Source organism: Benincasa hispida, chromosome 8, assembly GCF_027475165.1.
Source record: "Benincasa hispida cultivar pf3 chromosome 8, pf3_genome.v1.1, whole genome shotgun sequence".
NCBI classification, from domain to species: domain Eukaryota; kingdom Viridiplantae; phylum Streptophyta; class Magnoliopsida; order Cucurbitales; family Cucurbitaceae; genus Benincasa; species Benincasa hispida.
Genome location: NC_143485.1, coordinates 60,517,880 through 60,540,187, shown reverse-complemented (window position 1 = coordinate 60,540,187; position 22,308 = coordinate 60,517,880). Strand labels below are relative to the sequence as shown.

At 34.7% G+C, this 22,308-nt stretch overlaps 1 protein-coding gene across 1 annotated transcript; it reads right to left on the bottom strand.

The window, feature by feature from the left end:
- Window positions 1–19,752: 19,752 nt before the first annotated feature.
- LOC120084198 (putative pectate lyase 2) lies at window positions 19,753–21,230 on the bottom strand. The gene is made up of 3 exons (XM_039040090.2): window positions 20,379–21,230; window positions 20,046–20,175; window positions 19,753–19,956 (listed from the first exon to the last, which is right to left on the bottom strand). The coding sequence occupies exons 1-3, from the start codon at window positions 21,167–21,169 to the stop codon at window positions 19,753–19,755; spliced, it is 1,125 nt and encodes a 374-aa protein (XP_038896018.2). The 5' UTR covers window positions 21,170–21,230.
- Between the last annotated feature and the right edge of the window lie 1,078 nt (window positions 21,231–22,308).

Here is a 22,308-nt window from a genome sequence, read left to right as displayed (position 1 = left end):
CTTATTAATCTGTCGACCTGTTCAACAATTGTTGAACCCTCAGTAGTCTCAGTCTCACTTGAGATCTCACGTAAAACGAGCTTACTTCGTGGCTTATGATCCCTCATGTGATCTTCTTCCAAGAAGATAGCATTAGTGGAAACAAACATTTTATTCTTACTTGGATCATAGAAGTATCCTCCTCTCGTTTCCTTGGGATAGCCCACAAAAAGGCAAACCTTCGAATACGGTTCCAACTTCTTTGGGTTACTCACTAGCACATGTGCCGGACAACCCCAAATCCTAAAATGGTGTAAACTACCTTTATGGCCTCTCTAAAACACAATAGGTGTTTCAGAAACACTTTTCGAGGGAACATTGTTCAGGATATAACATGGAGTCTGCATTGCATAATCCCAAAACGAGTCTAGAAGATGAGCATAACTCATTATAGATCGAACCATGTTCAACAAGGTCCTGTTTCTCCTTTCTAATACACCATTCTGCTGATGTGTACTAGGGGCCGAGAGTTGGGATGCAATCCTATGTTCTATCATATAGTTCTGGAATTGGAGGTCTATATACTCTCCACCACGATCAGATCGTAGTGTCATCTGAAACAACCTCACCATTACTAACTTGAAGAGTCATCTCTCCCTGTGGCAACATTTGCTAGGAACTAAATCCTTGGTAAGAGGAACTGACATGATTGGTAGCACCTGAATCTAGGATCCAAGCAGAATCATCATTCTCTACCAGACATGTCTCCAAGACCAATAAATCATATTTATTGTCTTGTCTCCTATTTTGGAGAGTAGTGGGATGGAAGTCGTTTGCCACGATTCTTTTCACTGTAATAAATCTGTCATTTTTAAGAAAAATACATTGACCTACGTTAGGTTTTAAGCAAATACCCATTGTAAAACAAAACAACATCTAATAACGTTTTAGCAAAACTAACATGAACCCCGTGTGACATCTAGTTTCGCAATGACGCTTCAAAGGTTTAGGACAAAAGCCGCCAAAGAGAGGTCAGTTATCCCTCCTCTGAATTGAGAAGTTCTCAACCAGACATTAATACCAGAAAAACTCTTGTTCCTATAACGACAAGCCATCATTGATTTGGCCAAGAGATCATTAACTTACTTAACAATCTCCCGTAAGTATGATCCACCATTTTAATCCTTAGAGGTCTATCCTTAAAAGGCCAATCCGAAGCAAAAATAAAAAAACCGATTGGGACAAAACCTAAAGCGACCCTATCCATTTCTGGAGTTCACCTTGATATTGACCAACTGCACAAAACCCATCCGAAGGAGGATGCATCCTGGGGCATCTTGAGGCCAAGCATGAATTTCACGATGTGAACATACAGGGAGAAACGTGAGTGAAATCATAGACATATCTGATACGCCTCCTCCTCTCACTATTTTATAACCTAGAGTTTAGTTTACTTAGAAAAAACACGGCTAAGGATTTTAACTAAGTGACTTTTAGGTTTTTTTTCTAGACGATCGTGTAGTATTTTCTAAACGATCGTTTAGCTAATGCTAACCAATGGGGTAAATCGTTTACCATATCATGTGGCATTGGTTGCGCGATCGCGTAGGAACTAGAGGTAGGCGATCGTAGTGGGAGCATGCGATGCTCGTCGTTTAGTAGAAGGTGTGCACTACTACTTTAATTTGGAATAGTCTTGTTTCCATTGCTCACGAAAATCGCGTTTTCAATTTCCTTCAATTGATATCAGAGCTAGGTTCTCTGATATTCCAAATTACATATCTGAATTGAACCGTTTTTACAATTGCGGTGGGTTTCTGCATTTGTAGTTAACTATTTTCTGCATTTGTGGATGAATTTGATGAATGTTTAGGGTTTAAATTGCCTTTTTGTTAAATCTTTCGTTATTACAAAGTGTTAATTGTAAGAGCTCCTGCATTTTTGGGCGAAATTAACTTTGCAATCAAGTCTATAATTCGATAAGTTCGAGTTCGTCGAGTTGATCGTGATGAAGCTTCTGCGTATGGCGATGTAGTTCTCAACGAAGAAGAAGATCAAGTGTTGATCGGGTCGTGTAGCCTCAGGTAAACGACCGTTGGGATTTAACTAAGCGATCTGCCCATTACCATAGTGCTAAGTTCTTAAACAATGTTGGCTTGCGTTGATAAACATGTTAAATTGCATCCAAAAAACATCAGATTCATAATGTTGCGGTCGCATGCATTCATCGCATTAGAACAGTTGATTTTTTGTATTTTTGTGTAGAATATGCGATGACGCAAGGCAAAAATTGCGATCATAGGAAATCATTGGTCAAGCGTAGCATTACCGCAAGGCTTTGCGATGATCGTGTTCGCAAATATTCGCCTGAGAAGGATTGCCGCAACTTGGTCTGTGCAACATGGTGGGCGCATCTAGGTGAAAGGCTAATTAATCGCAATGGGATAGAAAGCTGATGACAGTTGAATCCGAATTAAGTTGACAGCCGATAACGATCACAAGTACATTCAACTTTTTAGTGACAAATATTCGATGCATCAGTCAGGAATTAAAGCAGTCTCATCTGTACAATCATGAGAGAGAAGCTGACTTTCACCCTGGATGTCCAAGGGCATCCTTCAGAAAAGGGGCTAATCAGTTTTCAAGTTCACCATCTTACAAATTTGGCCTGGTTCTTAGATTTTCTTTACTTCAAGGTGAATGCAAGAGGAGAAGGTTGTGCCGACAGATCATTTCGGTAAGCTTGGGAGAGCGCCAGAAGCTTCAAGAATAGAGAGAGGGCCGACGCCTGCGGAAGCAGGAACATCTTTGGAACCGAATAGAGATTGACAGTGTAAAAGCCTCGGTCGACAAGGAATTGCTATCAGACTCTCTACCTTTATCTTCTATTGTTACTTTGTACTTAAACTCATTTATAAAAATGGAATTTCCTTCTCTATATTTGTTCACTCTTTGTTATTTACGCATGAGTAGCTAAATCAATTGAATGGGTTGAGAAGCATTTAGCTAGCACAACTAAGAAATCTTCATTCTATGCGATTATCTTGTATTATGTATGCTTCATTCGTCCATTAGAGATACTCGGGAGAGTAGTCTAAGGACAGGATCTAGGCTTGAGAAAGTCAGGTTAGAATCTAGGCTCGGAAAAGTCAAATTAGAACGCATAATCAAGAGATAGAAGCTTAGGAATAAACACTATTTGTTATCAACGCTGCATTCATCCTAGAGATAGGATATGATTGTATGCGGTCACCTTGCCTTTACGCATTTTGCATCATCGCATAGGAAAATAGTAGAAACTTAGGGATAAGCTCAATGGACACTTTTTCATTCAACACATGCGTCCTAGACTTAGGAGCATCGCATTTGCATTGGAAAATTACTTGTTGTACATGGTTGTAGCATGATCGCATAGTCTGACGCATTCCCAAGTAACGCTAGCTAAAGATCTTCTCAACCCGTTCATCCGCATACTCAGTGCATCTATCACACAACTGACTTTTCTCAAATCCGCCGCATTTGTTTATTTTTCATTAACGCAATCAACAACAAACCCACAATTAACTGAGTTATCAGTTACCGCAAAGTTTTCATAAAAATTACCATTGGAATCTATTTTCACAAGTCCCTGAGTTCGACCCTGGACTTACCAGGAAACTCAGTGGAATTTACACTTGGATTTCGCTGAGGAAACTTGAGTACACAATGCAATTTTACCAGCGCATATCATCCATAATTCACTTCATAAAAACAAGCATCAATTGTTTAGATATTTTTTCTAGACGATCGTGTAGTATTTTCTAAACGATCGTTTAGCTAATGCTAAGCGATGGGGTAAATCGTTGAAAAACAACATCTAATACGGTTTAGAAAAACTAAAATGAACCTCGTATGACATCTAGTTTCACAATGACACTTTAAAGGTTTAGGACAAAAGCTACCAAAGGGTAGTCAATTTATCCCTCCTCAGTATTGAGACATTCTCAACAAGTCATTAATACCATAACAACTCTTGTCCCTATAACGACTAGCCATCATTGATTTGGTCAAGAAATCATTAACTTTCTTAACAATTTTCCCTAAGTGTGACCCTTCATTTTGGGCTCTAGAGTTCCACCCCAAACAACCAATCCGAAGGGAAAAAATCCGATTGGGGCAAAAACTAAAACGACCTTATCCATTTCTAGAGTCACCTTGATATTGATCAACTGCACAAAACCCATCCGAAGGGGGACGCTCCCAGGGCGCCACGAGGGAATACAGAATGATCTCACCATGTGAACCAATGACAGAGACCGTAGGACTTATTGACACACACCTTTCACCTATTTACTATAAACACTCTCTCCGTCCACCTTGATATTGACTCATGCAAACACCATCCGAAGGGGCATCCTCCTAGGGCACTACAAGGCCAAGCATGAATCTCGCGATGTGAACATTCAGGAAAAAACATGAGTGGAATCATTGACATATCATATATATCTCTTCCTACCACTGAGCATTTTATAACCTAAGGTTTAGTTTACTTAGAAAAAATACGGCTAAAAATTTTAACTAAGTGACATTTTAGGTTTGCCCAAAAGTAACTCTTACTTTGGAAAGTTGAAACAACTTTAGATCATCATTCATTAAACGCTTTAACGAAGTCTTTGATCAACTATTGCTTGCTTGTAGAAAATCTATCTAATTCACATTTCCAAGTAGGTTCCAAGGTAGGGGTATTCCGTTTCCGTCAGCTTAAGTACCCCAACCTAGACAGAACCCACCTTAGACAAAAGGTTCCTTATAGATAGATTTAATCAAATTTAATCTTTTATGCCTATCAATTTAATCCTATTAAACCGATTCAAAAGATTAAATTTAAGTATCTAATCTCATTAGAACCTTGAACTTAGGTCTATCTCAATCCAATTTTAAAACCCTTTTAAAACATGAGTTCACCTAAGTCCGCATGTAACTCTTTCTTATCGATTTTAGTTCTAATTTCCATTATAACGCTTATAACAAGAAACAACCAAAACTTACAAAATGCGAAGCTACACATACAAGGCATTCATAACATTTACAAATAAGCCTAATTGTCATGCTCCATACATTGTTCATTCATTGCTACTTTTATATAACACTTATATAACAAAGCAACGAACCAAGCATACATGCTTCCATACACCCTTATACTATAACTCTTATAATATAAAGATAATGCATGAATATGCTTAATGCATGCATAAATATAACTCTTATACTTCATGATGCATGTGCATGCTTTCTTGTAATTTCATCATGCCAAAAACTATATTATAACACTTATAATATATAATGCATGAATCAAATGCATAAACTAAGGTGGGTTTTAAATCTATATGTCATACACTATGGCATATAAACCAACATACATCTCATGTATATTAAATAAAATTTGATGAATCGGGATAATTAGCCTTAAATCCTCGAAAAACAAAGCTAACTATTACAAAGCACAATAAGTCTCTAGTTCAAACAGGCGAATCGGGTCTTGAACCGTCCAAGTGAAGAAACATGTCTCTCGATCATGTACCATGTGATCACCTACACGAGAGAGTAAACTCTTTACTCAATCGTTTACCAACGCTGTGTGAGCATAAACAATCGTTTAGCAACGATCGTGTATCTTTGACTATGTGATGAAGTATGAAGGCACACAATTGTGCAACGTGCAACGTGCAACGCAAGCCTTAAGCGATCAACTAAACGACAACGATGAGGTGAAGCATAATAATCTAAACGATTGCTGAGCAAGCATCAAGGTATTGTATACCGCATGATCGTGTAGTCAGTGACTATGCGATCAAGCATGCAAACTACACGATCGTTTAGTACATTCGCCTTTTATTAAATGATGAGCATCAAATGCTCTATACGATCATTTACCTCCAGCGTCCATGCGATCGAGCAACCAATGCTACGCAGTAGAGTAAACGGTTTACCCCATCGTTTAGCATTAGCTAAACAATCGTTTAGTAAATATTACACGATCGGGCAGAACTTTTTTACACGATCGTTTAGCCAAATCTCAATGATCGTTTACTTTTGGCTACACGATACGACCAACCTTTGGTCTTCTTCCTCGTGTAGAACCGCATCTCCATGCTTCGAAACTTCATCATAAACGACTCAAAAACTTCAAACACTTTGAATTACAGACTTGATTGCTTATTAATTATGCTTGAAAAACGCAGGGCCCTTACAAATTAACACTTTGTAATCATAAAGAAAGCTTTAAACATAGGAAACCATCTTGTAAACATTCATCAACACATCCACAAACGTATTTAACTTTTAAACGCAATGCAAAAAACCCTCCAAGGCTGTAAAAGAAGTTCAAAACCGAAATGGTATTTGGAATATTAGAACAACCTGGCTCTAATACCAATTGAAGGAAATAAAACATGAGGATTTCCATGAGTATTGGAAAGGAACGTTCCAAATTCCATTCGAATTGAACACAAACAATTATAATCTAAATAGAAACTAAGAGGTCATTCACAACTAGAAATTACAGCATGCTAAACGATGATACAAAGGATAGAGGATGCATACCTTTGAAGAACCATTCTTACGAATCCCTTGATCAATCTACAAACGTCCAAGGACAGCACACTCGAACGCAACAACCGGTACATCCAACGAACACGAACACAACGAACGCAACCTCCACGAAACCAATCGAGTCTAACTTGATCCACGAACTAAGTTAGGACACCATCACAATAGTTACCTTGGTATTCTCAGTTTGAGAATTCAGGAGTTGTGGGCTCTGTATGATCTTGGCTTGAGGAAGAGACTGGAGGTCTACGATCAAGTAGACGATCGAGCAAGTGGGAGATAAGACACTGTCTATCGTATAGACGATGTGCTCGATCGTTTAGTAAATGACAACCTATCGTATAGACAAAGCCACTCATGTAGCAACGATTGGCTGAATGACTATCGTATAGTCAAAGGTAAGTGATCGCTTAGCTGATCGTCTAGTCTTTCAATGCTATCACTTAGTGAAACTCTTTCACTTGATAGCTTATCCATGAGTACTTTTCGAATGAAGTAATGTGAAACACATATCTCAATTTCCCTACTTAAGCATGTAATTAAGGAAATTAACTAAGTATAAGTTAAATCCTATGTTGAAGGGAAGGAAAATTCTAAGTGTTTGAATAGGTTTCTTTGAGTAGTTTTGAGTTAAGCCTTAACTAGTAAAAATTTGGCTATGTATGAAGTCAAAAAGAAACCATGTGTTTGGTGTTAAGAAGCATTAACGCATAAGGCTCTAATGAGGCTAAGTTTGTAGAGGTTATAAAAGATTAAGCCTTGAAGCCAAGGACAACCATGCGTTAAGCTTGGGAGGTAAGGACGCATGCGTTGGGGTGCTAAGAGGGCTAGACAATGAGGCAAGGCGCTGGGCGTTGAGATTGGGCATGCGTGCTGACTAGTATGTGTGAGCATGGGTGCTAGGCGTTGGAGCATACACGTGGACGATCGTGTAGTTGCTTGGAGCGCTAGACGATGGCACTAGACGATATTGCTAAACGATGGGCTTGGGTGCTAGACAATGCGTTAGGCGCAAGTGCTAGGTGATAGACGCAAGAGCTAGACGATGGGCATGATGCGTTAAACGATGGGGTCAGCGCTACACGATGAGCGACAGCGAGATCGTTAGATGATGAGCGATAGTGAGATCATTAGATGATAAGCGACAACGAGATCATTAGGTGATAAGCGACAGCGAGAGGTCACTAGATGATAAGCTATACGATGGGGGTGTAAGCGCTATGCGATGGGTGCAGACGCTAGACGATGAGCGACAGCAAGAAGGCTGGATGATGAGCAACAGCGAGAGACTAATAGAAAATGAGCTATGCGATGAGCACAAGAGCTACATGATGAGCTATGCGATAGGTCAAGCGATAGTGGCCAAGGATGCAACCAACAAAGAGAGGCTTTGAGTTGATAAATTGAAGAAACTTGGAGATTAAGGCTTGCATTCCAACAACCCGGGACAAGTGGCTAAACCAAAATGAGTTAGTTTAATCTAGTAGGAGGTGGAAGAGTATTAAAGCATGCAAGTATAGAGTATGTGTTGGCTTAAAGAGATGAAGACATTTCAAAGGAGGAGGCGTTGGCAACACATGGTGAAGACACCTAGACATGCAAGGTTGAAGATGTGTCATGCGTTGGACGAATTTAGAGTTCTATAAATAGGTCAACTTTAGGGCAATGGTTCTCATAAACCACTCATGCGTTTTGAGTGATTCCAAGGCCAAAAGAAAGCTCTGAGTGTCTAGTTTATGAAGATGTACTGCCGGGAGGAAATTCTAGAGAAATTGGACTGGAGGTTTCGGGTTTAGGGTTTAGGGTGTTTCGAAGATTACAGACAAACCACGAAGAGTTTTGGGAGCTTCCTGAGACATTTTAGAACATGTTTGTAGAAGAAAGTGTCTCAAAATATGGTCTGAAACTATGAGTAATCTAAGCTTGTAGTTGAATCTAAAATTTAGGGTTCTAAAGGGAGCTCGAGGAAACCAAGGAACTTCTAAAGAGAAAGGTTCCTACCCTAGTAAGGTGAGTGGTATTTTCCTTTAAGTCTTAAGCATATCTTTTAGAGTATGTGTATATGCTTATGTTGTGTATGAGTAATTATTATGAGATTGAGAATATGTGAACGGGATGGTTAGGGGGTCAAAAGACCTAATTTTTTAGCCCGGAGCAGAACCTCACGGGATGGTCAGGGGATGGTGAGGTCTAGTTCCTGAGCCTGTGAGAGGAACCTCGTATGGGATGGTCAGAGGATCGACAAGCCTAGCTTATGAGCCCATAAGCGGGGATCTATGTGCACATAGGGAACGCATGAGAGCATGTGTTTATGATTAGTATCAGTTTAACTATCTACCGTGTGTGTGGGTAGAGTTGAGAACAGACTTATATGACTAGTATCAATCTAACTATCTACTATGTGTATAAGTAGAACAGACTCATTGAAGGCTGAGGTTTAGATGTTAACCTCATAGTTGCAATATGCTTGTATTCTTATGAGTTGAAATAGACTCTAGTTGCTTATCGCTCACTAAGCTTCTTGAAGCTCATTCTTTTCTTTCATGTTTTTTTTCCTAGGTAGCAAAAGGTGAGGAGTTCCAGGGTGTTGCTAAGGTCAAGGTCTGCCACGCCACAGTCACACTTCCGATTTTAGAGTTGTTGATGTAAACTCTGTAGTTAAGTCTAAGACTTTAATAAAGTTTAGTCAAATAGTTGTTGTTTATAAGTCTCAATTATCAACGGCGTTATATAAAGAGATTAATCATCTGGTGGTCCGATCTTATATAAATTCTTTACATAGGACACCCCTGCTCACATGTCTTCACATGAATGGTCAGGATCAAACCATCTGTAGTAGTTCATAACATTTGTAAATCTCTACAAAGCGGGACGTATCCATAGTGTCACCAGGATAAGGTATCCCTCCTTTATCCTTATACTACAAACCTTTTAGGTTATTACTTAAGGCATGATCCACTTGTATATCTCATATACATGCTTAAGTTTACATAAAATAACCACGGATCTTTGTTTATTGGATATGAGTAAATGCAAATAAAATAACTTTTATTTTATTAATAACAATGTGTACAAAGTTTACCAGCTACGAGACTCTAGGAGAATTAGGACACCAATCCCAAAACCCTTTAGTAGTGTTTCTAGGACTTGAACAAAGGGCCTTACTCTCTCACTAGCCCGATAGGGTTTCTATTTAATGGTTGGACCATAAACAGGTTGTTCATAGAGGAACGCTGATATTTAAGGATGTAGAGGTAACCCAAGGGTAAAACAATAATTTGACCTAGCTAGTGTTACGAACACTTGTGAATGACTAACTTGCTGTTATTAGTCTATATCTATGTGAAGGATCCCAAAATGAAGGGAACCGTGAGCGGAAGAAAGATCGTCCCAAATCCCATTTCTCATTGAATGTAAATTTTACAGTAAATCAAGAACAAAATCTGCATTTACATAAATTACAGCATGCTATTAAAAGGTTTTAGAAACCTTACCTTTAAAGACTTTTCTTCAAGAATCCCTCAAACAACACACGAACGTCTTGAAGACTCTCTTCAAGAAAACTCCGATCAAGAGTACGAACACTACCACAAAGGCTTCCTTTGTATTCTTAGATAGAGAACCCAGGAGTGATGGGCTCTGACTATTTTGGAATAAGGGAATTTTAGTAGTAAGAAGGAAGGTTTGAAATTGTTCACCAACAACTCAAACTCGCACATAGAACTCTCCTTCAATCTATCCAATTCAATGATCATATTGATGAAGAAGGAGACTTTCTCATGTCTTTCAAAAAACCAAATACCACAACCACCGACTAGAAAAGAGGGGGAGGGAGAGAGTTTCCCTCCAAATAAAATAAATATGATATTTAATATATATAAATATAAATATGATAACTAACTTATCATATATATATATATTATATCAAATATAACATATAACCTATAGATTTAATATTGTATCACAGACAATATAACCTATAGTTTCTTTTTTCTCTTATATGTCGTTTAATATAAATCACGTTTATACTAAATTTAACAATTATGAATCCAATTCATATTAATAATATTTGGATCTTATTCAAATATTTATTTCCTCTCAATTAATCTATAATGTATCAAATACATTATAATAATTATATCACATATAATTAAAATAACTTAATTATATCATATTTAATTAAATCCCTCTATTAATTTGAACAATTTAAATTAATCCAAAAACTGATTCTCAATTAATCCCATTGAGTTACCAAGGGGACCTCATGGACCTATAGTTTAAAGCTCCAACGGTGCATGAATAATTAATTAAACTCTTTAATTAAATCATTCACCATCCGTTAACTATCGACACTCCACTAAAAACCGACAGCTGCACTCTTCGCATTACAGATATATTTCTGTGTCCAATGGATATAACCAATCAATAGTACGATGACCCTTCAAAAATTGTTCGTAAGTACAACTAGTCCAAAATTACCGTTTTGCTCCTGTGATTACATCTAACTCCTTAAGTACCACTGATCCCTCTAATGAACAATAGATCATAGTCCAACTATGACTAAACCCCTCTCATGCCAGAAGAGAGTGTGACGCCACATTATTCAAGCCCCGAAATCAGCCCTTAAGGGAGCAATTTATCTACTTACCCCAATCTCAGGGAATGAGTGAATTCCTATTTGTGTAGCTATACTCCCAGCTCCCCAATCAGACGAATCCTTAAAATGGTAGGCTTGTTTAGTTGTCGATCTGGCCACTCTCATCCATACAAATTAAAGAACTGCCCTCATAGGCAAGAGTTCACAACTCACTCAGGATTCAGGTCATGTACCTATGTTCATCCTGGTGAAATGTAAGTCTCTATGATGAACAGTGTTATATAACGAGAGTAAACATTTCGTGGTCCGGTCTTATACAAACTTCTTTATATAGAATATCCCCACTCACATATCTATACATGAATGATCAGGATCAAATCATTTATAGCACTTTACAACAATTGTAACATCTACAAAGCAGGCCATACTCGTAGTGTCACTAGGATAAGGTAGCCAACCTTATCCATCTACTACAGACCATTTAGGTTATCACTTAAACATGATCCACCTGTATGTCTCTACATACATGTTTGAGTTACAAGATAACCTTGGATGTTAGTTTATTGGTTTGTGGTTAATGCAACAAAAATATGGAATAAAATATCATATATTTTATTCAATAGACAATGAGTTTGTTCAATACATTTACAAACTATAGGACCCTACGAGGTTTAGGGCATTAACCCCAACACCATGGACTTAAAAACATATCTATAGTGAGAAGAGTGAAACTATGGGTCTTTAGTAGACTGTACCCACAGTTAACGAATATGAGTGAAACTATGGGCATTAACCCCAACACCATGGACTGTACCCACAGTTAGCCAATTAATCTCACATCGTTGAAGCTTCTGATCTGCAGGTCCATTAGGTCCCCCTTCCTAACTTGTAAAGGGTATTGAGGTAGTTTGTCATTAAATTGAATTTGAAATATTCAAATTCAGACTTGGGATTTTTTAATGTATGTTAATACATTTTAATATACAGTTTAATTTTAGACTTTATTATTAATTTTGGATATGAGTCAAAATTAATAAATGAGAGAACGAAAAATTTGAAAGGAGTTCAAATATTAATTTAATATGAATAAGATTCATATTGAAAACTATAAGTTAAGAATAATGTGCATTGGATGTGCATTAAAACTATAGGTAAATGAGAGAAATTTTTTTTAGTACGATTCAAATAGGAAATTAAATTAAATATGTAATATTTAATTTGATAATTAATTAATTGTAATTTGAATTTAATTAAATTGATTAAATCAAAACTATAGGTTAAAATTAATGTACATTAGATGCACATTAAAACTATAGGTTATGTATGAGGAAATCATTTAAATATGATTTAAATGAACATTTAATTAAATATGATTCAACTAATATATTTTATTTTATTTAAATTAAACTCCCCATATTAGGGAAGTTACGAGAAAACGTGGGATCAATCCCACATTTTTCTCTCCCTCTATGACCATCCCTTTCTCTAGCTAAAGGATTTTGTTTTGCAGAGGGAAGAGATGACTTTCAGGCTCTCTCTGTGTGTTTTCTTCTTCCTGAGAAAAGAAAGAAAAAATCGTTATGTGATATTCCCAAATCCCAAAAGAGAGAATCTCATAATTCTCTATAGCCTCAATGTTCTGCAAGAATAGAGAGGTTTCCAAGTGGTGGTGCCCAATTCCAATTCAATAGAGAAATTCTACATGATTGTCAAAAAAAATTGCTAGCTAGGGTATCTTCCCCTATTTAATTAGTCTTCTCGGGATTAGCATACTTAATTGTTATTACTTTTTTATTCCAATGCAAAATTATTTTGATTTTAAATGTCAATTTGGAAAGACGAAATGGTTCTTGTTTTTGGCTTTCGGTGTGCCTTAGGTTTTCATCCCTTCACCCTCAAAGAATGTTTTTGAACACCTTTCGAGTTTTGGAGGGGGCGTAAACCAAGTTTACAATACTTCAGAATTTGGGGTTGTTATGCACATGTGTTAGTGACAAATTATAAGAAGTTGGAACCTCGTTTAAGGTTATGTAAATTTGTTGGTTACCCTAAGGAAACGAGAGGTGGTTTGTTCTGTGACCTTCAAGAAAATAAGGTATTTGTATCGATAAATGGTACATTTTTAGAGGAAGACCACATGAGAGATCATAAATCACATAGCAAAATAGTATTAAGTGAAGCTACTGAATCATCAACAAGGCTTGTTGATGTAGTTGGTCCTTCACCAAGAGTTAATGAAGAAGTCAACACTTCAAGTCAATCTCATCCTTCTCAATCGTTAAGAGTGCCTCGACGTAATGAGAGGGTTGTGATGAAACCTGACCATTACTTAGGATTAACTAAAATTTAAGTTGTCATACCAGATGATGGAGTTGAGGATCCATTGTCCTATAAATAGGCAATGAATGACGTAGACAAGGACCAATGAGTCAAAACCATGGATCTTGAAATGGAGTCTATATACTCCAATTCAGTATGGGAGCTTGTATATCTACCTGAAGAGGTTAAACCCATAAGATGTAAATGGATCGATAAAAGAAAGAGAGATGTAATTGGAAAGGTATAAACCTTCAAAGCTAGACTTGTAACAAAGGGTTATACCAAAGGAAAGGGGTTGATTATGATGAAACTTTTTCCCATGTTGCTATGCTTAAGTCTATAAGAATTCTTTTGTCCATAGCCATATATTATGACTATGAGATATGACAAATGGATGTCAAGACTACTTTTCTGAATGACAATCTTGAAGAGAATATCTTCATGTTTGAACGTGAGGGGTTCATAGCCTAAGGTCAGGAGCAAAAAGTTTGCAAGCTGAATCGATCCATTTATAGGTTGAAGTAGGCGTCCAGATCTTGAGACATTAGATTTGACACGGCGATAAAATTTTTTGGTTTTGATCAAAACATTGATAAACCTTGTAATCTACAAGACAATCATCAATGATAAAGTAGCATTCTTGGTACTTTATGTGGACGATATCCTACTCATTGGGAATGATGTAGGATACCTTACTAACATGAAGAAATGGCTAGCAGCCCAATTCCAAATGAAAGATTTGGGAGAGGTGTTGTATGTACTTAGGATCCAAATCATTAGGGATCGCAAGAATAGAATGTTGGCTCTATATCAAGCAACTTATATTGACAAAATGTTGACTCAATATTCGATGCAAAACTCTAATAAGGGTTTATTACCTTTCAAACACGGGGTAATCTAGGGGAAGTGGAAGATGTGTAATGGGTATATGGATGTCCTAGTTTATTGTATTTATTTACCATATTTCCACTGTTTCAGATTTTGATATTATGTACAACCCACTTACTAGAGTTTTAGTTCAAGTGGGAGTTTGATGGGTTATATGTCCAAAAACTCGTAGATAGATAATGTTATCAATTGACCGTCATCAATAAAGAGTTATCGATGTTAATTCAATAAATGTTATTGATTGTGTTTTTCTTAATAACACTAAATCCAATAAAATAACATCCAGGGGGTCTTATGAGTCTTGAACTGTATGTAGAGACATATAGGGATCGATGTTTGAGAAACATTCTAAAGGGCATATAGTATAGGCATAAGGCTTGGTACCTTATCTTGGTGACACTATGGATAAGACCCACTTTGTATTTGATACACACTCAATGATTCAACGCATTCATGTAGGTGACAACGAGTGAGAGTATCCTATGAAATGAGTTTGTATAAGATCGGACCGCAAAATAATAACCACTAGATGTAACACCATTAACTAGTTGGGTTCCTATTTCAATTGGATGACCTAGGCAACTTAATCTTAATCCTCAGTGTATTATGAACTCTTGTTCATGAGAGATTGTCCTTTGATTTTTACGGGTGAGAGTGGCTAATTAGCTGACTTAACATGTCTACCATTTTGGGGACAAAATCGAGTGGGGAGTTAGAAACATAATAATACAAGATGAAATTCACTCTTTCCGGATTTTAGGGTAAGTAGATGAATGTTCCCTTAAGTGGTGTCTCGGGGACTTGAACAAAGGATCTTACCCTCTCATTAGTTCGAGAGGGGTTTCCATTTATTGGTTGGGCCATAAACAAGTTGTTCATTAGAAGAGCACTAGTACTTAAAGAGACAGGGGTAACCTAAGGGTAAAACGATAATTTGTCCAGTTGGCGTTACGAACACTCGTGAAAGACTAACTTGTTGTTATTAGTCTATATACATAGACACAAAAATATATCTGCAGTGAGAAGAGTGCAGATGTGGGTCTTTAGTGAAGTGTATCCACAGTTAACGAATATTGATTAATTTGGTTAAAGAGTTTAACCAATTAATCTCATTTCGTTGGAGCTTCTGATATGCAGGTCTACTAAGTCCCCTTGTTAGCTCATTAAAGGATATTAAAGATGAATGATTTGAATTATTTAGATCGATTTGAGGAAATTGTATATTAATGTGACTAATATGAAATTGATTATAGATGTGATCTATAATTTAAATTAAGTTAGGGAGAAATATTTGAATGAGATTCAAATATTTAATTCAAATGAATTAGATTCATAAAGAATTAATTAGTTTAATTAACAGAGAGCTAGTGCAAATAAACATACGATGTTTATTTTTGTTAATTAAATATATACGTTAAATTGGATTTAATGTGTAGATGTTTAGTTTTGTTAATTAAAGATATACATTTAATTGGATTTAATGTATAGATGTTTATTTTTGTTAATTAAATATATACGTTGATTTCCTTTATAACTCCACTGTTATTAATTTTGCACCTTTCTTAATACACTGTAATTTATTTATCAAATTTATAATGCGAACTCTGTTGATTTCCTTTGAAATTTTCATCAGGGACTAAATGTCTCTTTCCATGCAGAAAAATCTGGTATAAATGTCATAATTTAATATGAAAATAATTGAAATTTGTATCTCAATAATCTTCTATCTTAAAAAAAATGTTTTGAATTTTTCTAAACCCTTTCCTAAACTGACTTTTTATATTTCTATTATACTTTTCCTTAATTCTAACTAGATCATCTATTTTTTAAATTATTCTTATGATTATCTTATTTTAAATTTTTAAATTTTATATTATATTAGTTTTTCTAAGTAACTTTTATATTTATTTTAGATTTTATGTTAATCATTACTAAATCATACGTTTTCTAAATTGTTTTTATAATTGTCTTTACTATAATTTTATTTTAAACGTGAAATATTAGAAAACATCTCATTTTTATTAATTACTCTTGTTTTAAAATCTTGAATCATATTATTTTTTGTTTTAAAGATTATGTTGTAAAGAATAGCAAAACAGAAAATTTATCCAATTTATAGCAAATACACTCTCACTCACTTGTTCCCACTTTTCTTTAACCCTAAATCACTCTCATTTGATTTTTTGAAGTCTTTTTTCAACTTATTTTATGTTTTTGCATGTTTATTTTTCACACACACGCACACATATAATGTGATTTTTTTTTTTAATTATGTTATTTTAACCCAACTATGCTGCACATCTTCCAATTTTCTTCTTTGTGTCAATGGCTTCCTTAAAGTAGTAGAGTAAAGAGTGACGATAGACCAATTGCATTTAAGGTAGTCGGGTGTAGGAAATTATGGTTGCGATGATAGATTCTGAGATAGTAATTATATTCACGACAGCACCATTGCTAGGGGTTGAGGTCGGTGACGGCGCCTGTGTCGGAGGAGTTGAGATAGAAGAAGATGGAACTAGAGTGATCGTTGGTGGCTCTGAAGGAGCAATAAATGAAGTTGATGGAGAAGGAGTCGAAGTCGAAGCTAGTGGTGAAGTTTTGGTGAAAGGAGAGGGAGCCATGTCCGACGGAGCAAGGGATGAAGACAAAATTGAAGTTGGATGTGTTGTCATTGTTGGTGGAGGAGCCGATTTCGGAGAGGAAGATGGTGGCAACTTGGTTGGAAAAGAGATCAATGTGATACTCAAGACTTGGCTAAGAGAGACACTGATAGTCTCTAGATGTTTGTTTTATGTACAATATAATTACAAATATTTCTTAATAAGTTAATTACAATCTCATTTGTATAGTTGGGATTAGTTTCGACTTTTATAAATCTATTTATTTTTTCATTTTTATAAATAAAATGTTGATTTACTATTTTTATAAATGAAAAATAAAAATATATTATTTCTCTTGTAAGCACTATATTTACATGTTAAACTAAATGAAAAAAAAAAACAGATCTGAGTATTTTGTTATGTTTACTAGTTATAGAGGTTGATAATTATTTTTTTTTCATATTTAAAAACCACAAAAATAAAAACCAATTTTTTTTATTCATCGTGGTGTGTGTATGCTTGTGTATATATACGCTAAATAATTTTTAAAAAATATTTTTATGCGGTCAAAATATTGATATTATTTTGGCAACCTTTCTAAACTATTTTTAAAGTACTACATTTTTAAAATTTTTGACAAAAGTCAATGCTACAAATTTTTAATTTATACTATCTAAAATAGTCTATAGTCTATAGGGAGAAATATTTGATTTTCCCTTTTGCCCATTTTAATTGATAATCATATCCATATCTTACGTAATTTCACGTTAAATCATTTTTAAAAAATCACATAATTTTATTCCTAATAATCTTTACAGATTTTGTTGTGTTGTTGTTCAAGACTTTTGAAGGGGTTTGATTTTTATATTAGTGTAGTGTTTTTAGCATTCAAATCTTTCATGAATATTGTTTTAAAATGCAAGTGGGAGTTAAACGGACATGTTATGGAGTTGCATTTATATAAAACTGCTTCTTTTTAATATTTCAATGTTTCCCTGATATATATATATATACAAATACATCCTTCTATTTCTCTTCGGGGATTCTTTCCTTTTCTTTGCCTTCTCTTCTCTTTTCCAGATTCATGGACAAACATTTCTTACGAGCCATTTACTTCTTAACTTCACACCCCTCACTCTCTCTTTCTCTTACTATAATATGTATTCTCCAAGTTGAAGAAGCATAGACATAGATACGAATACATAATACAAATATGATACGAATATGATACCATATGACAATACGCCAATTTCTAAGAAACTAAGATATTAATACGTTGAAGATACGTTATATACATGTAAAGTTAGATTAAAGTAGGTTCAAGAAGAGAGTGAAAACTTGAGAAAAAAAATCTAGTAACGTCGAGTAGTGGTTGAGCAACTAGAGCAGACAATAGGAAATATGTAGAAGATGAATATTGAAGAACGAAGTTGAGGATGAAAGGAGGTGTGAACCATGATTTAGATAGTGAGAAGAAAGGGGAAGAATGAAGATTTAATTACGTTTCAAGTTTTTTTAAACTTTTTGTTTTTTTATTCTTTATTGTTTTTATACTTTTTTAATCTTATTTTGTTTTAGATGGCTAGATTTTGTTTTATTCTTTATATTCCATTCCCCGTCCCCATGAATTTTCCCACGGAGAACGGGGTGGGGATTCCCCACATTTATTTTTCTCTAAAATTTTCTTTAATTTCAATCAAATATTTTTTTTTTACAATTCTTTAAACATTTTCAAAAGAATTTTCATTTAAATGAAATATTATCAATTCTACTATTTAAAACAATAATACACATGCAATTTAAAAAATATAATTAAAATATTAAATTCTCATAGTTTATAAAAATTCAACATTTAGAACATCCTATCTTAAATATTACAACATCTAAAGAATTAAAGTAATAAAAATTTTGAACTTAAATAATTAAAATATCTATAATTATCTTAATAAAATCTACAATATTAATTTGAATATATATATATTAAACATTTAAAATTTATATACAAAATCAGGGCGGGATGGGGCCGAGGACGGAAATACATTTCCCTCCCTGGCCCTGAATTGTAAATATGAAAAAAAAATTCTCCACTTCCTCCCCCATTCCAAATGTATTCGGGGATTCTCCGTCCCGTTCGGGCAGGTCCCCGTAGATTTTTTTGGACATCTCTAGTTGTGGGTTTGGGTTTCATATGCGTATATGAAAATTAGATACTTCAAATTACATAGATTCTCTACACAATTAGAAGTATATGTGTTTCTTAGCTCCAAGTTTTTCTCGCACCACGTTAATAAATTATATTAATTAATATTTATTATTTATTTTTATACTTCTAATATTGACCATATTTAGAATGTCGGCACGGCGCGTGTTGCAACATTGATTTGATACTCACTTACGGTTACTAATTCCTTCTCTGTTTTTCAATATTCCTTTCGATCCTTAAAGGCTCTTTCTTTAAGTATGTTCATCAATTTTTCCGTTTCTCTTTCTTAATTAAGTGTGTCTTTGAATATCACTTCATTTAATTACAACCTTAATTGATAAATTAAGAAGCTGGTATGTACATCAGATAGATCGGGTGTATTATATCTCATCCTTGTTAACTGGAAATGAAAGTGCAATATATACTAAAAACAAAAAGTAGTGATTAATTCTCTTTTATTTCTAGTGGATCAAAATATTTGATGATACGATCCATTTATTTACAAGAAAAATTGTTATTATTATTATTGTTATGAAAAAGTAATTAGATGTGATATATCAACATTTTAAGTTTGATGATCACTGCAATGCTCCGGAGTTGCTTGTCAATGATCTGAGCCATTTGGCATCTGCAACTGGAAACCGTTGTTGGGCGTTGTAATTTGGTTTTACATTTCCTCTCCCACTACCAATTTGTGCAAATAAAGCTCCGTTTTCAAATACGTCTCTTACCGAATGAAACTTCCATTTCGCCTGCTCTACTTTCCCTGTGCTCCATATAATCTGCATTTGCATTATTAATTAAACTCTTTTTTTTCGAATCAAAATTATTATTAATAAAAATCCAAATTCAATTTAATTTTTATTGTTACCTGTTTTGACTTTGATGCAATGAAAAGGTTGGCTTCACTCTTCACACTCGGATTCATGCTTCCTCCAATTGCATATTGCGTCCAACCTTGATACAAATTGTTCGCCACATGTGCATACCCATATCGGATCCTACATCATAGATATATTTCGTTAGTTTTGGATAAAAATTGTTAATGTTTTGTCTAAAATCTACTTATGAAGTTTCGAATGTATATAAAAAGAAAAAAAAATCTTAATGTTAGTATATGAATTGAAATTATTTCACACATGTTAAGGGATATTATATTTTGGTGTAACTTCCTATAATTTTAATTAAATTCGTAATATATTACCTAGGCATTCTTTGGTTGCAATTTGGTCCAAAATGGTTATAGACAACAGTGACTCTCATGTTCCGATCTCGGACATAACCGTCATCATGGCCAAGAAGAATAACCTTATCTTGGTCTCGGAACCAATTGTTAGAAATGGTGATGTCAGTGGACCCACGAGTGACGTCAAGCAACCCATCCTCACAACGGTACAGTGTGTTGTGGTCAATCCACACTTTTGAGGCCGTTACTAAACGGATGGCATCGCCGTCCACGTGTCCAAGCGTAATGATCTTGGAATTGGGGCCCATGACTTGACCCGCCGCCTGAGCCCTACAGTGGTGGATGATAAGGCCGTGGATTATAATGTTGGTGGCCTTGAACACCATCAGACACGCATTCCCGGTGATGTGGACGGTGGCGCCTCGGCCGTCGATGGCGGTGAAGCTGCTAATAAGAAGCGGCTTCTTAAGCACAATATGCATGTCTTTTCGGAATGTGATCCAGACTTTGGACTTGATCATTGTGGCGCCGTATCTTAGTGTACCTGGACGTGGGTTTGTAGGGTCATCACTAGGGTCCGTGACTTGGTATTGTATGAGATTTCTTCCAATGTTATTGGTCATTTTTCCAGCGAACCCAATTGAGCAAATGGCTAATTGTTGCCTGTTTCTTCTCCAATATGGGTTCGATCTCCAGCATCTGTCAATGGCGTTCATGTTTAAGCCATGGGCTTCTGAATAAGATACTGTGGCGGAGAGGAGAGTGAGGGAAATGAGAGACAGAACAAAGAGTTGTTGGGTGGTGGTCATTTTTTGAGTTTTGATTTGATTGTTGTGTTGTTGTTGCTCAAAACTTTAGAAGGAGTTTGATTTTTATATTAGTGTTGTGTTTTTAGTATTCAAATCTTTCATGAATATTGTTTTTAAATGAAAGTGGGAGTTTAAACGGACGTGTGATGGAGTTGTATTTATATGAAACTGTTTCTTTTTAATATTTCAATGTTTTAATTTGTAACAATTAACTTCATTGATTTCCTTCTTTCTTTATTTAATTAATGCTTGTTTGTTAATTACAATTAGTGTAGTATTAAATTAGAAACTCTAATGTTAATGACATACTTATCATGAATAAACTCACTTTGACAATAAATTTTTTTATATATATAACATTACTTCTCTCGACAAACAAAAATTTATTTGAGAAAATAATTTTTTTTCGTGATTGAACATTAAACAAAAAGTATTAGAATTATATTTTTCTAAGTGTACTAAACTTTATTCATATAATCACTAAATTTTATTCATATAATCAATCTTTTTTCATCATAACTTAGCAAATCAAACTAATTATTATTTCAAATAAAACTACCATAACTTTATTCATGTTATTTCAAATAAAACTACATATAATCAAAGTGGTATATGGGATATATATATTGTGATGTAAATAAAATATAAGATGATTTATACTGTGGTATATTTTATATATTAATTTATACTATGATTTATGTCAAGCATTCAGTCAATCTTTAATTTATAAGATGTAGTATATTTATATATTTGTTAGAATATTTCCAAATACCTAACAGAATATTTTAAGGTATATTGAAAATAACAATGAACTCATCAAGAAAATCAATAATTTGATATGTGAAAACCAATGTAATAGAAAATAAAATTTCATTAAATGTATTTTCTTTCTCCAAATTGAAAAAATGGGAAAAAAAATTATAATAAATGCATTTTCTTACTCCAATTGAAAAATGGTAATAATTAAATATATTTTCTCTCTCCATGATATATACATGTTCTCTCTCCATCATTAAGGTAGCTTTGTAATAGGGAAAATATATAAAAATGAGATATAAATAAATGAAAAAAAAAAAAAAAAAAGAGATAACACTGTCCAAGAAAACACTAAAAGATTTTTTGAAAAAAAAAATCAAATT